The sequence below is a fragment of the Salmo salar genome, chromosome ssa01 (genome assembly GCF_905237065.1).
Source record: "Salmo salar chromosome ssa01, Ssal_v3.1, whole genome shotgun sequence".
Taxonomy (NCBI): Eukaryota; Metazoa; Chordata; class Actinopteri; order Salmoniformes; family Salmonidae; genus Salmo; species Salmo salar.
In genome coordinates this window covers 74,090,101-74,107,138 of record NC_059442.1, presented here as the reverse complement: position 1 = coordinate 74,107,138, position 17,038 = coordinate 74,090,101, and the positions used below count along the sequence as shown (strand labels likewise).

General features: G+C 43.0%; 1 protein-coding gene across 1 annotated transcript in view; it reads right to left on the bottom strand.

Annotated features, from left to right (window-relative positions):
• Positions 1–768: 768 nt before the first annotated feature.
• Positions 769–17,038, bottom strand: part of LOC106608528 (potassium voltage-gated channel subfamily H member 1) — a 78,320-nt gene continuing 62,050 nt past the window's right edge. The window contains exons 13-14 of the mRNA XM_014206488.2: positions 3,525–3,935; positions 769–3,420 (exon numbers count right to left, since the gene is read on the bottom strand). Coding sequence (XP_014061963.1) covers positions 2,971–3,420; positions 3,525–3,935 — 861 coding nt within the window. The 3' untranslated portion in view covers positions 769–2,970. The remainder of the gene's footprint in view (positions 3,421–3,524; positions 3,936–17,038) is intronic.

Genomic DNA, 17,038 nt, shown 5'->3' with positions numbered 1-17,038 from the left:
TTTCCTCCAAACATATTATCATTATGGTCAAACAGTTCTATTTTTGTTTCATCAGACCAGAGGACATCTTTGTCCCCATGTGCAGTTGCAAACCATAGTCAGGCTTTTAAGGCGGTTTTGGAGCAGTGGCTTCTTCCTTGCTGAGCGGCCTTTCAGGTTATGTCGATATAGGACTCGTTTCACTGTGGATATAGATACTTTTGTACCTGTTTCCTCCAGAATCTTCACAAGGTCCTTTGCTATTGTTCTGGGATTGATTTGCACTTTTCACACCAAAGTACGTTCATCTCTAGGAGACAGAATGTGTCTCCTTCCTGAGCGGTATGACGGCTGCGTGGTCCCATGGTGTTTATACTTGCGTACTATTGTTTGTACAGATGAACGTGGTACCTTCAGGCATTTGGAAATTGCTCCCAAGGATGAACCAGACTTGTGGATGTCTACAATTTTTTTTCTGAGGTCTTGGCTAATTTCTTTTGATTTTCCCATGATGTCAAGCAAAGAGGCGCTGAGTTTGAAGGTAGGCCATGAAATACATCCAGTCAATTGGAGGTACACCTCCAATTAACTCAAATGATGTCAATTAGCCTATAAGAAGCTTCCAAAGCCATAACATCATTTTCTGGAATTTTCCAAGCTGTTTAAAGGCACAGTCAACTTAGTGTATGTAAACTTCTGACCCACTGGAATTGTGATACAGTGAATTAATCTGTCTGTAAACAATTGTTGGGAAAATTACTTGTGCCATGCACAAAATAGATGTCCTAACCGACTTGCCAAAACTATAATTTGTTAACAAGAAATTTGTGGAATGGTTGAAAAACGAGTTTTAATGACTCCAACCTAAGTGTATGTAAACTTCCGACTTCAACTCTACATACTTTATTAAGACAATTTGTCACTAATAAATTGCATGAATTGAAAGTGAAAACTTAATGGAGTGCGGTGTTGCAGCTGTCTGTTTCTAGCCATTTGCGGGCTATGTAGCACATTTCAGCTGTTATGTAGCCCAATGAAAACACAACCATTAGTGGAGACCTCACCTGACTAATAATGAACTACATGTATATGTAATGAAGCTGGTTTAGTAAACCCCACTCACGGGATGAGTAACCTTGCCTGAGACCTGAAGACTCGCGTTGGCTTACCGAACTAATGCCTAGGCTTATGCTCAGGCTAACACTGTCTTGTGGCAAACCAAACGCCAGTTGGTCCCATATAGTGATGGGAGGAACTTTGGCAGCAGTTAACATTAAGATCATAATATTTTCAAATATTAACATGATACTGCTAGGGTGTGATTAGGCTTAGGTCTCAAATGAATGAAACCCATTGACAGTGCCCACATCACTGAAGATGAGAGAACTTTGGCACAGCTAGGTTCCAATTAATGAAAGTTCCGGACAGAAGGAGATCTACATGTCCTGGATATAAATTGGATTTAAAAAATGTACATCGATTACTAGGCCTCAAAGTTCTGTTTGCCTTTGATATTCAGTAATGGAGTTCCAAGCATGAGCATTCAGTAGGCTAGCCTACGGAAAACTGCAATGCCAAACAGTAATGTATGTCGATCAACGCAAGTCATACTTTGCAGTGAAGTGTCTTGAAAAAGTATTTTTTTGGAAGACCCAGTTACACAGTAAATGTTGAAATACTTTTTCTATTCGTTTCACATGTACAGTGTCAGAGAGCCACGTTTGACAAACATAAACTAAGAATCAGTTAAATAATACAACCTCCACATGCAAACAACACAACATGTCGCCATGATGGAGCGTTGTTAGTGCAACTGACGCAGTTCCTTAAGAGTAATTCCCAGCACTGTAACCATCGGCCAAGAATAAAGACGAACCAGTCAACAAAGGTGGTTGTTTGTTGGTTTCTTGGCTATAGATAGCAGTTCTCTGTTCGATCTGATAAGACATACGGTGATGGTCAGTCAGTCTAAAAGGGGGTCGGAGTTCTTTCAAAAGACCATGCTGGTCTTTGATTGGCCAGTCAGGGTTCTCTGCACACAGACCAAAAGATTGATTGGTTGAAACCTAATGGTCCTGAGCTCTGATTGGTCAACACAGCCTCCGTCTGGCTTAAAGAAGATGGCTACAAGGTGATCCAATGATGACAGAGTACAGTAGTAAAAACAACCTACTGTAATATGTTCTGTGAACCATCTGTGTGTAATGCATTGTCAGGAGCAAGATCTATATTGAATGCTTATAGCAAGTGCAAAGCTCAATATACAGTATCACCTGTGCTGAATGCTCCTATAGCCTTTTTGTATTTATAAAGGCAACACCAAGGTATACATAAAGTCTTGTAAAGTATTACACGGTGATAGAATGACATTGTGAATGCATACAGAATGCATTGTGCACTGGTGGTTCAAAGATAGTGGAAAAGCAAAAGATGGATTCACCCCTTATAGATACCTTACTCTGAGAACCACTAAAGATAGTGGTCCCATTGGAGATCTACAAGGATAATGACGGTGAATATTAATGAATTCGTTGCTGCTCTGCTCTTGAACTCCATGGACTGGTGGAAAAAAGTAGCAACTTAAATATGCAGACCAGGAGAACACAAGAGTACAGCTGTGAACCTGTGTCTGTGGGTCACAGAGAGGGTAGCCAAACCCATGGTGGTCTAAAGGTCACTTCAGTGCACCTAGACCCCTTTCACTGCTCACACCCCAGATTCTCCAAAATGACCGACGGGTTCAACTCCAAGGTTCCATAGCCCACGGGTAAAACCACCAGATCCTCTTTAAATTAACAGCATCGTAGCTCCATCATCTGCTGCTTTCACAGGCATTGGCAAGGTGAGGGCCAATAAATGGCCTCAGCTGAGATACACCAACAACTCCCAGAATCTGTGGCCCTGTGACCAAATTGCCCAGCATTGGGACAATAAAGATTTTCTGAATCTGTTGCCTGTCTTCACACGCTCAACGTCAGTCCCTTTTTGCTTCTACGAAAATATGTCCTCCTTGTCCGAGTCTGGTGTGGTGGGTCTAGAGATCTCAAAAAGAGGCTTCGGGGAGCTGGGAGCTCTCCTTTGGACCTTGAGGAGCTTCAGAGCCTCTGCTAGCTGGGCCTCCAGGCCAGCCATACGGGTGTTTAAGGCCTTCAAGTCCTCTTTGAGCTCCAGCTTGAGCTCTAGAACAGAAGCCTGGAGAGTCTGCTCTGGGATGGGGTAGAATGCGTGCTGCTTGGCCACTTCAGGGGGTGCAACAGGGCTGCGGTCCTGTGGCGTGGTGCCTGTGGTGCGGGAGCTGTCCCCCACGTTGTCTAGACGCAGATCGCTCTTGGTGATGCCGCTGTCCCACGAGTCGGTTTTCTTCAGCGAGGTCTGGGACTCGTGGGCTGCCCCTGCCTTAGTCCGCTCAGGTAGCGTCTCCATGGACTCTGCTTTGGACACCTTGGAAATTAAGAACAGAATGTATTAATGAAGATGGCTGGATTCAACCGAGGCACGTTCTCGACAAACTGTGAATCCTGGCCTAAATATTTTAGGTTTCATACCTTGTTCCAGTTGGACTCCTTGGTCATGGAGTCCTTGAAGCGTCCCCAGCCTTTGACCTTGGCCGGCTCGAACACTCGGAGAGACGGGGCCTGGAGCTTGGCTTTGTCTGACGGGCTGGAGATTGTGGAGGCCAAAATGGGTGTGGCTGGGCTTTCGGTAACAGTGACAATGCTGGTGGTGGCGATGATTTCATGGATGGGAGTGGGCTCGACATTCACGGTTTGACCTCTCTCCATGTCATCGGATGGGTTGGCCCGCTCCTGATGTATACGGGCCTCCTTCTGCTGACGGAACCGCTGGAAGAGCCGACGCACGGGGTGGTCCGGCGGGAGATTGAGGGGTGCTTCATTCTTTCGTCTCAGGCGCTCCTCTTCCTCCCGTTTCACATCGCTGATTTTTCTGAACACAATCTGTAGAGAGACAAGACTCTTGATTAGTTAAATTAAACTTGTTTTTGTTTGCACGTACTCTACGATAACTTGCCTGAGGACAGAACTCTGATACCATGAACTCAATCCTGTGTTATGTAGCCTATGCTGTGAGTTGGCTGGGTCGTCTAACCTAACCAGAGGTTGCTGAAATGAACCAAATAACCTGAATATGCACTTTAAAACAGTCTGTCTAGGTAAGTGAAAAACCATGTAAATGTGTGTATAGTGAACTACGTTCTGCACCAAATTCAGCTTTGTTCGATGAGCCTCTCTGACAGGTACGACTATCACGCAGGTAAGTACCTAAAGTAGGTAAGCATACAGCAATGGCGCTTAAGGCATGAAAGTGGAGGTACAGTGCTGCACACCCCCCTCATCACTAATTTAAACCCATTTTACAGAAAACACAGCAAATAATGCCTTTTGCTGAGTCCCTCAAAGGAAATCATGAAATATAAATGGCTTCTCTCGTTTCTAGCGCCAGTGAATTTTTCTCTACTGAAACTCATTCATTCTTTAGTAGACCATTAACCAAAACACAAAGCAGACATTTTAGCTTATTCTGGGTGACATTTTGATGAGAGAGAAATATTTAGGTGTATTTATGTTGATAGAGTACCTCACAAAGAAAATGTTGTCCCACAGATTGTGTTATTTAAACCAGGGGTATCAAACACATTTTTCCCTGGGAGCCGCATTCGGTCTTCACTCTAAGTCCGGAGAGCAGCACTGAAAATGTCTTATATTTCCTCACCCTCAAAATTAGCAAATAATTGTTTCTGGAATGTTCTATGCTCCTTGACTGTCTAGTTTTCATTTCAGTGATTATTAACAAGCTGGACACAGTCAAGAAAGCTCCCCCATAAATAAATACAAATAATGTTTTACTCAAGCCATTCGCAGGCCGGATTGGACCCCCCTCGCAGGTCGGTATCACACCACTGATTTAAACCATGATTGCACGACACATTTCAAGCGGCATAAGATTACCACAGTAAAGGCTTAATTGAATTTGTTTCCGAGGTGTGACATAGTCTCTTGAGAGATGAGGAACTGTTTCATCAAGATCACTGGTGTATTTACAGATAGGATAATTCAACCAAATCTTCATGACATAGTAGTCACATTACTGGTGATGTAAGCTAAGTCCCATTTAGCACCCCATTCCCTACATAGTGCACTAGTTTTGACCAGAGTCCTATGGGCCATGTTCCAAAATAGTGCACTAAATAGGAAATATGATCACATATGGGACGCAGACAAATTGTCCTCCCACCACTTCAAATCCTAGTCACCCTGACCGATATTCTATTAATGTTCTGACCCCTGTCATACCCTGCCCAGCTGCACGGCACGCTTGGCTCAGATTGAGTATCAAGTATGAGGGTTATAACTGTGCCTGAGAAGAGTAAGAGTACACATAGCTTTGTATTAGGGAAACTATGGATGGAGTGAAGAGGGAGCAGGCTGATTGTTTTGTGTGTGTGTGTGTGTGTGTGTGTGTGTGTGTGTGTGTGAACGAGGGAAGGAGAGAGAGATGAAATGGCATATACAGTATATTCGGGAAAGTATTCAGACCCCTTGACTTTTTCCACATTTTGTTACAGCCTTAGTTTAAAATTGATAAAATATTTTCTCATCAATCTACACACAATACCCCATAATGACAAAGCAAAAACAGGTCTTTAGACATTTTTTAAAAAGTAATAACATTTATGAAATATCACATTTACGCCTCCCGAGTGGCAGAGTGGTCTAAGGCACTGCATTGCTTTGGGGCGGCAGGTAGCCTAGTGGTTAGAGCGTTGGGCCACCGAAAGGTTTCTGGATCGAATCCCCGAGCTGACAAGGTAAAAATCTGCCCCTGAACAAGGCAGTTAACCCACTGTTCCCCATCATTGTAAATAAGAATTTGTTTTTAACTGACTTGCCTAGTTAAATAAAAACAATTTATTAAAAAAACAAAATCGCAGTGCTAGCTGTGCCACTAGATATTCTGGGTTCAAGTCCAGACTCTGTCGCAGCCGGGAGACCCATGGGGCAGCGCACAATTGTCTGGGTTAGGGGAGGGTTTGGCCGGCAGGGATGTCCTTGTCCCATTGCGCACTAACGATTCCTATGGCGGGCCGGGTGCAGTGCACCCTGACACGGTCGCCAGGTCTACTGTGTTTCCTCCGACACGTTGCGGCTGGCCTCTGGTTTAAGTGGGCATTGTGTCAAGAAGCAGTGCGGCTTGGCTGGGTTGTGTTTCGGAGGACGCGCGGCTCTCGACCTTCGCCTCTCTCGAGTCCGTATGGGAGTTGTAGAGATGAGACAAGACTGTAACTACCAATTGGATACCACGAAAAAGGGGGTAAATTTTTTTTTTTTAAATAAAATAATCATATTTACTTAATTATTCAGACCCTTTACTCAGTACCTTGTTGAAGCACCTTTGGCAGCGATTACAGCCTTGAGTCTTCTTGGGTAAGACCGCTACAAGTTTGGCACACCTGTATTTCTCCTAATTCTGCTAACTTTGGCTTTATTTTACAGAGTGAAGTTACCTCAGTTAGCAACCCTGTTTGTCATCAGCTAGCTACAGTACCTGTAGCGTACCCTGCACGCACTTAGTGCTGTTGGCTTGCTAGCTCCACTGCTTTAGCATCAAGCTAAGAGCAGGTTACCACTAGTTTTAGCTAATTCTAATCGTAGTCACTACCTCTCCGTCGGTCCCTACCATTTAAAGTCAACTAGCTGAACGGTTGAGTATCTTAGCTAGTTGTTTATCAGTGGCACACATGGTTTTTCGCGAGCAACCTCTGAGCTAAGCCCCATTTGGTTTGCTTGGCAAACTCGTGCTGTTTCTTCAAGTCTGTTACCCCACCATTGAAGCATCATCCTTTACATTCCCATGTAAAAGATACACCTAGCAGTGCTTTTCACCTCGAGTTGCTTTGTTTACACACGAGTCAGCACTTGGTATTAACAAGCACTTGGCTAGCTAGTTATCGTCACTCAGGTGGTGATAGCCAGCTAATTAGCTAGCATCCCTGTTTGCACTACTTTCACTATCCTGAAAATAGAGACTGCCTTTATTTCCCAGTCCCCTGGTAAATAAAGCTTTCTGTTTCTGCATACCTGGCTACCAGCTATCATTGCCATGTGTCTCGCCTGACTACTCCTTCAAGTTAGCAGTGCATGGAGTAGCTAGCTAGCTAGCCTTCCCCCCGGTAATTCCATCCACTTTCATCCATCCGGTCAAAACGATGTCATCAAGTGTACCGACCAAGGGAGAGCGAAAGCAGCACAAGCCTAGCGAAGCTTGCCCTGGCAACTGCGACCTGTACATATCCCAGTCTGACTCCCATCAACACGACCTGCCTCAGCGTGTACCATGCTTTGGCAGCTCTAATTGACCCTGCTAGCTGATGCCCCGCTGGGCCCCGAAGTCCTTAAACGTTGAGCAAGATACATGGAAAGTATTGCCCAGGCCTCGTTCTTACTCAAAGAAGTACATTTACACACACACACACACACACACACACACACACACACACACACACACACACACACACACACACACACACACACGCACACACTCACGACCTGATTTATTAATTAGATACAAATATAGACAACAACACTGGACGTACAGTATGCAAGAAAACATATTGCATCTAACTCTTTGTTGTTGCTTTCTGCTTTGTTGGTTTGCTTTATTATTTCATATCACCTCAAGGGAGGAACCGGTGCAAGGCTGTGTACAGAAAAGTCAAGACATGCCTTGCTGTGTGCAGAAGAGTCAGGACAACAGTGTTGTGGACAATGAAACATTGTGGCCTGAGGTATTAAGGAGTTAGTGTTGCACTTTTATCTTTAGCTTGCACTGTACACAGACAGAGTAACACACACACATCACCTCCTGCTATATTCCCAGAGGTTGTCAGAACCAGGTCTGCAAGTGAGGGTGTGCTAAAACCATAGCAGCAGAAGTGTCTGTGTGCTTGCGTGTGTGGGTGTTTGAGAGAGGGGGTCTGTTTGTGTTAGTGTGTGTGCTTGTGTGTTTTTGAACAGATGCTTGCTCAGTCAGTATATGCCAGGCTAAGAAGGAACTCCTATGACGCTGTCTGAAAGTTCATAACTCGCCTCTGGCTCAAGCCTTACTTTCTCATGGGAACGCTATGCTAACAAAGCCTTCTCCTGCCTCATAAGTCACTCAAGCTAACACCGACCAAATCCAGTGTGCTCAGTGATCTCTGAAAAACTTAGACAAAACAACTGCCATGGTCATTTAAGTACAGTTTATGTATATCATAATATAAAATGCAGCCACACTAGTAATACTGCACCCAAACCCAACTCATTCGAATGTGTAGAAGAACCCTAAAGGCAAATCAAGCAGTATAATTTTGATTCTCTTTGATAGATTAATGGGCATGGACGACACACGACTTCCTTGTATCCATGGCAATGACAACAGTGTATTCCATCTTCTAAAACTTGCCATCCACAGATGGGTCCACTCATACATAACATACCACAGAGTAGTTTGATGCTGTCGAGTATTCATGATGTCTTCAGAGGCTCATTAGCCATATTATATGCTTTGATGTGTGACACTAGTAATGTCTCCATGTCTTTGCCCTGAATGCTGTTACAAAGCAACGGGAGATACAAATGAGGACTGCATTCGCTGGGAGGTTTAACTTACACCATATCAATCTGTTGGACTAAAACCAAATGAGACATAGAGTATTTTGTATGACAACGTCAGTGTGATAGCTGAGCTTGATCCCAACAATGGAGTTCCTTTCTCTCTCCTCCCTCATTTGGCCTAACAGAGCCATTGGGAGTGGACTCTCTCTCTCTCTCTCTCTCTCTCTCTCTGCCTGTGTACAGTTTGTGTGGCTTTGTTGTCTAGCATGGCCTTTGGCTCTCTCTCATTCATGCTGACAGCAGTATAGAGAGAGCAGGGTGAAACACCACAATACCCCTCTACCACCCACCACCCCCTACCCAGACCACAGTACCTATCAACCACCTCCCACCCAGCACGCCCACTGCCCATATATCACTGCCTGACAAACACCATCTGAAGCTCTGTGGGAGCGCGTGCGCACGCACACACACACACACAGAATAAACCACTAAGCCCCTCTCAACTCAATCTAACACCCCCTACCCCTCATACTGTATATCCCGAATACCATCCACCCTGAGATCTGAATGCCCACTCCTCTCGCTAAAAACCCTACCCGCTGCATATGCTAGTGCTCCAAGCCCGGGTTCAAAGACGCTGAGGCGAGAGTGAAGATGTTGAGTGTTCCTGCCTGGACCAGCATGGGATAAGCACTAGCATTAGCATGAGTCGGGTCATCCTGGCCTGAAGATGTACAGGCAAGGGCAAGAGAAGGCAGTGGCAGAGTGTGTGAGTCTTTGCAATCGACTACCCTGCAGTTAGACTGTGCAGATTTACTGATCTACAAATCATGTTGCATCACAAACAACTACTCATTATATGATCAAGATTAGTGATTCTGCGCCACACCTTCCTCAAACTGATCCTCTCAAATGTCCTCTGTATCTTACACAGGTCGTGTCCCAAATGGCACCATATACTCTATAGATCTGTGGGTCCTGGTCAAATGCAGTGCACTATATAGGGAATAGTGTGCCATTTGGGATGCAATCACAGGCCTGATATTGCTCATGTATCCACTCACACAGAAGTTAATACTCTTCCCTACTGGTTAAGCTACTCTGCTGCTGTGACATTCCACACCAACCCTTCGTCATAAAGCTGTCTTTAAACTGACATGTTGTCTATGTAATTTAAAATGTGGTCCTTTGATTTCCCCCAAGGCAGAGCTGAACAGAGATCTGCCATTCACAAGAGCAGAAGTCCAAACTAGGGTTAAATAAAAGAAGGAACCCAGCGGGCAAAGCTTGTTGAATGACATCCACAACAAGGAGAGATGAGTGTGAGACTTTCTTTTTCATTTGAAATGACATCATTACAACCAGTTACCAGAATTAGTTTAAATCTGGTTGTATATCATGGCAACCCATTTATAGGTTGAAATCGGGTTGCAATGGCATAATAGCAACCAGTTTTTCCCCTGGGGAAGATAGCTAGGTGACAATATTGCAACCATAAATTTTATCCACCAACCTAATTGTGGAAGGATGTAATTTTCATTACTTCGGTTCATTCATTTTCCCTATAACTGTGACGGTGGACCAAGATTGATGGTCACAAATTGTCATCCTCCTCGGTCTCCTCAGAATTGGGCATTTTGCTTCGGTTCGCTTTTACCCAAACACTGCTGCTGATTGTAATTGCTTCTTGCATTGAAGCTTTATTGATGCTCTCCTCCACAGCCTCACATGCACACACAAGCACACACACTGGATTTGTCTTATTAAACTCATATCTCCTCATTCTGCCAGCCTGGTTGTTTACCTCCTGCAGCTCCTTCCCAGCTCTCTAGAATTTAATACATTTCTCAGAATGTTGTCTTTTTTTTGTGCAAAACATTATTGCTTTCCTGTTCCTTGGCCAACTTGAATGTCATTGAGAAATCATAGATTTCTATTATTTGAATTTCCATCTTAGTTGAATTGTTTTACCAGGTCAGGATGACTGAGTGGTTCTTGAAACAAACAAATCTTCTACTCACTCAGGCATGAGCAAACCTAAATGAAAAATATAAGGCCTATGTGATGTAGAAGTCCGCCGCGGGCAGAATTTGGTACTTTAACGCACGCAAACATTCATCACTCCTCCCTGCTCCATTATCAGATAAGTTAACAATGTGGGTCGACAGACAAGTTAACTTCTCTATCTTAGTACATACATTTCACACTTACGTCAGTAACCAGTTATGGTATAAAGAAATAAACAGACAAGTGTTCATATTTAATATAAGCAATATTTATTATACTTAGATGTTATGGATGAGCGCGTTGTTTGTTTGTTCTGTTCCTCTCTCCATCTCTGTAGTTTACGGGTATGCTGGATAAGGACGCGAGCTAAGGGAATTGGGTTGACTTTGTAGTGCCTGTCCCGAATGGCTAATTAATGTAAATGGGCATATTGAAAGACACTGTCAGTAATGATGTAATTTTGTAAATGTTATATTGTTTCATAAAAAACGTGTTGCAATGTATATACTTTAGTATGTTTAGTTAAATTTGAAAATGTAGGTTTGAATAGGTAATTGCTTAATTAATTAGTGTTAATTGTTCTGAGGGGAGGGGCTACCCCTACAAAAGGAGCCTCTCTTTCAGTTCATGGAGAGGCATTTTGGATTGAGCTGTGGATGGGGCAGCATTGTTTTTAGCTGTCCCATAAGGTATATGTTTGATGGCAGTACTGTTGTTTTTGTTCTGGAATCACTACGTAAATAAACACCCTTGCACAGAATAACTTTTTCGGCTCCGCCATCTTTTTATTTTGATAGAGGTTAGGTTTTCCAGTTGAGCCTTCTGGCCTACTCTACGTGACAGCCTAGCATATCTCTTTCTATATAGATATTGTGTTTCTCATCTCTAGTGTTGGAGGAGAAACATTTGAAATGTGCAGTAAGGATTTCGTCCCATTAAGGGACTTTGATTCTTAATCAAAAGCATCAAATAATATTTATATTCCAAGTTCCTGAATCCCAGAAAGATTTCTATTTTCTCTCCTTTAAATGCATTCTTGCTTGTCACTTTGGGTCTGATAAAAGCACTATAAAAAACATGTATTATTGATCTCTGAGCAAAAACCCTCTCTTAAATTATAATATGTGGAAATGCAAAATCCTCTCACGGAACTAACTGTAATGTACTTTGTAATATTATGTAAAACGCAAAAGATTCTCTCTCTGATTGTTAAAGTGTGTTTTATTTGTCAGCCTAAAAGCCTTCCGATCTGCGATTTGGAATTCATCAATAACATTATCTTTATCATTATAAATAGAAGTCTAAAAGTCTGACATTTAAGTGATTTCAACTGAATATATAATGGGGGTCAATGTTATCCTATTATGCATGTTCTTGTTTCGCACACTGATTTTATCAGACCCCACCCAGCAGGCAAAGCTGAGGCGCGTTCAGCAGGACACAACATTTTGGAACGTTCAGATAAAAATATGCTACACACAACAAACATGGCTCTCTGACATGTAGAGTAAGGAATCACATCAGCTCTGGTGATGGCATTTCAGTTCGTGGCCAGGTTGTAATGATCACAGAGATAATGTCCTGATACATTGTAAAAAATCTAAATAAAAAAACCCACTGAAATGTGTGTGCATATCGGAAGTTACCGTCTTCCAATTAATTTGGACTTATAACAACAGTTATGAATCATAATAAGATACATCTCTATGAGGAGTTGGATGCTGCTGGTGGTTGTCTCTCCAGTAAAGAACACACAACAGGCTGGTGATGAATATCCTTATGCTAGAGGACAACTCTGAGCATGCAATATATGCTCATCAACATCATCGCTCATACAGGTCACACACACATCCATAAACACTGTGGATGCACTGTTACATAACATAATGACAGATGATTCATCATCATCCACTTTAATTGAAATGAATCACCCTTCTTGGATTTCATGGTCGGCCCACAAACCTGGGTTGCATAAGAAACACTGGTGTGGCTCATGGAATTATAATTGTCACAACTATAGTCTTTCTGTCACGTCCTGGCCAGTATAAGGGTTAATTGTCATTGTAGTTTGGTCAGGACGTGGCAGAGGGTATTTGGTTTATGTGGTTCGGGTGGTGTTTTTGTAGTAAGGGCATTTGATTTAAGTATTCCAGGGTTTTTTGGGCACTGTTTGAGATTCATGTATTCTATGTTTAGTCTAGGTAGTCTGGTTCTATGTTTAGTTAATTAGGGTGGGGACTCTCAATTGAAGGCAGGTGTGGTCTATTTGCCTTTGATTGAGAGTCCCATATATTAGGGTGTGTTTGTCATTTGGGGGGGATTGTTCTTGCACTGCGTTTTTGTATGCCTGTTCCTGTCGTGTGTATTGTTTTTTTCTCCCCAGTGGATGCTTTACTCCTTTTTTAAAAATTAAAATATGAGTATCCATATTCCCGCTGCAGTTTGGTCTATTCAACACGGCTCTTTTCGTGACACTTTCAATGGTATTGGTCTTTCCATTAGATTGCACAGCCCTGGAAAAACATTATTCCTTTGCTGATCCTTGCCAAATTCTAGTGGAGCAATCTAAGATATAACTTTTTCGTACTCTAAAAAAGTCAGAAATTCTACTTTATTAAAGTGATATCCCATGGATATACATACTACTATATTATTAGTGTATTATTATACCGGACAGTTTATTATGTACATCACCCAGTTGACGAAAATGGATTGCTCCTTCAGACAGTGAGTCACATGACCATGGCTTGCTATATAAAGCAGGCAGAAAGGCATCCAGTTACTGTTTGGTTGAACGTTAGAATGGGCAGAACAAGTGACCTAACTTGGAGCGTGGCATGATCGTCGGTGCCAGACACGCCAGATCCAGTATTATAGAAACGGCCACCCTCCTGAGCTTTTCACGCACGACAGTGTCTAGGGTTTCCCCAGAATGGAGCGACAAACAAAAAACATCCAATCAGCGGCAGTCCTGTGGATGAAAACAACTCGTTGATGAGAGAGGTCGAAAGAGAATGACAAGAATTGTGCAAGCTAACAGGCAGGCCACAAACAGACAGTCCCGTGTGGCTCAGTTGGTAGTGCATGGCACTTGCAATGCCAGGGTTGTGGGTTCGATTCCCAAGGGGTCCAGTATGGAAATGTATGCTCTCACTACTGTAAGTAGCTCTGAATAAGAGCGTCTGCTAAATGACTAAAATGTAAATAACGGTGCAGTACAACAGTGGTGTACAGAACGGCATCTCGGAACGCACAACTTATCGCAGCAGACAACCACACCGGGTTCCACTCCTACCAGCTAAGAAGAAGTGTCTCCAGTGGGCACACGATCACCAACACTGGACAATTGAGGAGTTCCTGTTGTGTCATGCCGATGGCAGAGTCACGATATGGCGTAAGCAGCATGAGTCCTTGGACCCATCCTACCTGGTGTCAACGGTACAGGCTGGATGGTGGTGCCATTGCGTCAGCATGGACCAACATCCCAGTGGAATGTTTCTGACTTGTAGAATCCACGCCCCGAAGAATGCAGACTGTTCTGGAATCAAAGAGGGGTCCGACACGGTATTATAGTAGATGGGTGTACCTAATTAACTAGCTGGTGAGAGTATATTAAATGTAGGCGTGATATCCTCTCTACCTCACATTACTCAGCATGCATCATTCTGTCAATGCTTATCTGTCCGTGCCACGCCCATGGACAGAAAATGGTCTGGTAGAAAGAGACATGTTTCTGATACGTCTGTACAGGCCTAGCTCCTAGTCGAGATTGATGTTGTTGGGAGGGAGGAGGTCTATCTTAATAAATCCCCAGTTTATTTAAGGTCTATAAATCTGCCCAGTGACCAGCCATTAAACACACTGCTGCGGGGAGAGGGAGACTTTCACTACAACTCTGACTCAACATCTTCTCTCAAGTCAAATCATTCCCCTTCTCTCCCATCTACAGCAACTAATACAGTTTTCCCCTTTTCCCCTCTCCTGTTCTATTAGTGAAGACATCAAAACTATGAAATAACACATATGGAATCATGTAGTAATCAAAAAAGTAGCCACCCTTTGCATTGATGACAGATTTGCACACTCTTGGCATTCTCTCAACCAGCTTCATGAGGTAGTCACCTGGACTGCATTTCAATTAACAGGTGTGCCTTGTTAATTTGTGGAATGTCTTTCCTTCTTAATGCGTTTGAGCCAATCAGTTGTGTTGTGACAAGGTAGGGGTGGTATACAGAAGATGGTCTTTTACCAAATAGGGCTAAGTCCATATTATGGGATGAACAGCTCAAATAAGCAAAGACAAACAACAGTCCATTACTTAAAGACATGAAGGTCAGTCAATGCGAAACATTAAGAACTTTTAAAGTTTCTTCAAGCGCAGTAGCAAAACCCATCAAGCACAATGATGAAACTGGGTCTCATGAGGACCGCCACAGGAAAGGAAGACACAGAGTTACCTCTGCTGCAGAGGATAAGTTCATCAGATTTACCAGCCTCAGAAATTGCAGCCCAAATAAATGCTTCACAGAGTTCAGGTAACAGACGCATCTCAACATCAACTGTTCAGAGGAGACTGCGTGAATCAGGCCTTCATGGTCGAATTGCTGCAAAGAAACTACTACTAAAGTGGGCTTAGTGGGACTATCATTTGTTTTTCAACAGGACAATGACCAAAAACACACCTCCAGGCTGTGTAAGGGCTAGCAAGTGAGTTAGGAAGGGTGACTATCTTTGTAGTGACTGGGTGTATTGATATTGAAATAAGAACTTTACCATGCTCAAAGGGCTGTTCAATGTATGCTTTTATTTATTTAAAACCCATCTACCAATAGGTGCCCTTCTTTGCGAGGCATTGGAAAACCTCGCTGGTCTTCGTGATTAAATCTGTGTTTGAAATACACAGTACTTTGTTGAAGCACCTTTGGCAGTGATTACAGCCTTGTGTCTTCTTGGGTAAGACTACAAGCTTTGCACACCTGTATTTGGGTAGTCTCTCCCTGGGGCAGGTTTTCATCAAGGATCTCTCTGTACTTTGCTCCGTTCATCTTTGCCTCTATCCTGATTAGTCTCCCAGTCCCTGCTGCTAAAAAACATCCCCACAGCATGATGCTGCCACCACAATGCTTCACCGTAGGGATGGTGACTGGTTTCCTCCAGACGTGACACTTGGCATTCAGGCCAAAGAGTTAAATCTTGGTTTCATCAGACCAGAGAATCTCATGGTCTGAGTCCTTTAGGTGCCTTTTGGCAAACTCCAAGCGGGCTGTGGCTTCCATCTGGCCACTCTACCATAGAGGCCTGATTGGTGTTGTGCTGCAGAGATGGTTGTCCTTCTGGAAGGTTCTCCCATCTCCACAGAGGAACTCTGGAGCTCTGTCAGAGTGACCATTGGGTTCTTGGTCACCTCCCTGACCAAGGCCCTTCTACCCCGAATGCTCAGTTTGGCCGGGTGGCCAGCTCTAGGAAGAGTCTTGGTTCTTCTAAACTTCTTCAATTTAAGAATGATGGAGGCCACTGTGTTCTTGGGGACCTTCAATGCTGCAGAATTTTTTTGGTACCCTTTCCAAGATCTATGCCTCGACACAATCCTTTCTCAGAGGTCTACGGACAATTCCTTCAACCTCATGGCTTGGTTTTTGCTCTGACATGCACAGTCAACTGTGGTAGCTTATATAGACAGGTGTGTGCCTTTCCAAATCATGTCCAATCAATTTAATTTACCACAGGTGGAATCCAATCAAGTTGTAGAAACATCTCAAGGATGATCAATGGAAACAGGATGCACCTGAGCTCAATTTCGAGTCTCATAGCAAAGGATCTGTATACTTATGTAAATAAGGTGTGTTTTTTTATTTGTAATAAATTTGCAAAAATTTCTAAAAAACGGTTTTCGCTTTGTGAGGAAAAAAGTAATTTAATAAATTTTAGAATAAGTCTAACGGCAAACAAAATGTGGAAAAAGGGAAGGGGTCTGAATACTTTCTGAACGCACTGTATATACATTATTTTAATAGCAGGACACTCTAAAGTCCATTATCCCTCTGAAGAGTATGAATTAGGCTGTTTGAGAAGGTTTGAATCCTAAGCAACCTGCCTACACATTTTAAGTACAATAAACCAACATAGCTACTTTAGTAGGTCAAAGCTGTGTGCTGGAAAACCTTGCTAGAGCATGGGTGGAGTAGGTAGTGGTGCTGCTCCTGTAAATTTCCTTTCTTTCTGGCTTCAGACCAATGCCTATATCTCACATAAAATGTAGTTTTTTGTTTTTATTTTCTATGGTTTTTGATTATTCCCTGATATAAATGGCTTCCCTTTTGCTTAAAGATTAATGTTAAATAATGTCTATTTCAGCTGCAATAGGGTTTTTGACTCACCAATTACACCAACTGTGCCAACTTTAATACAGCCTAACACAGCAATACAAATAAAGT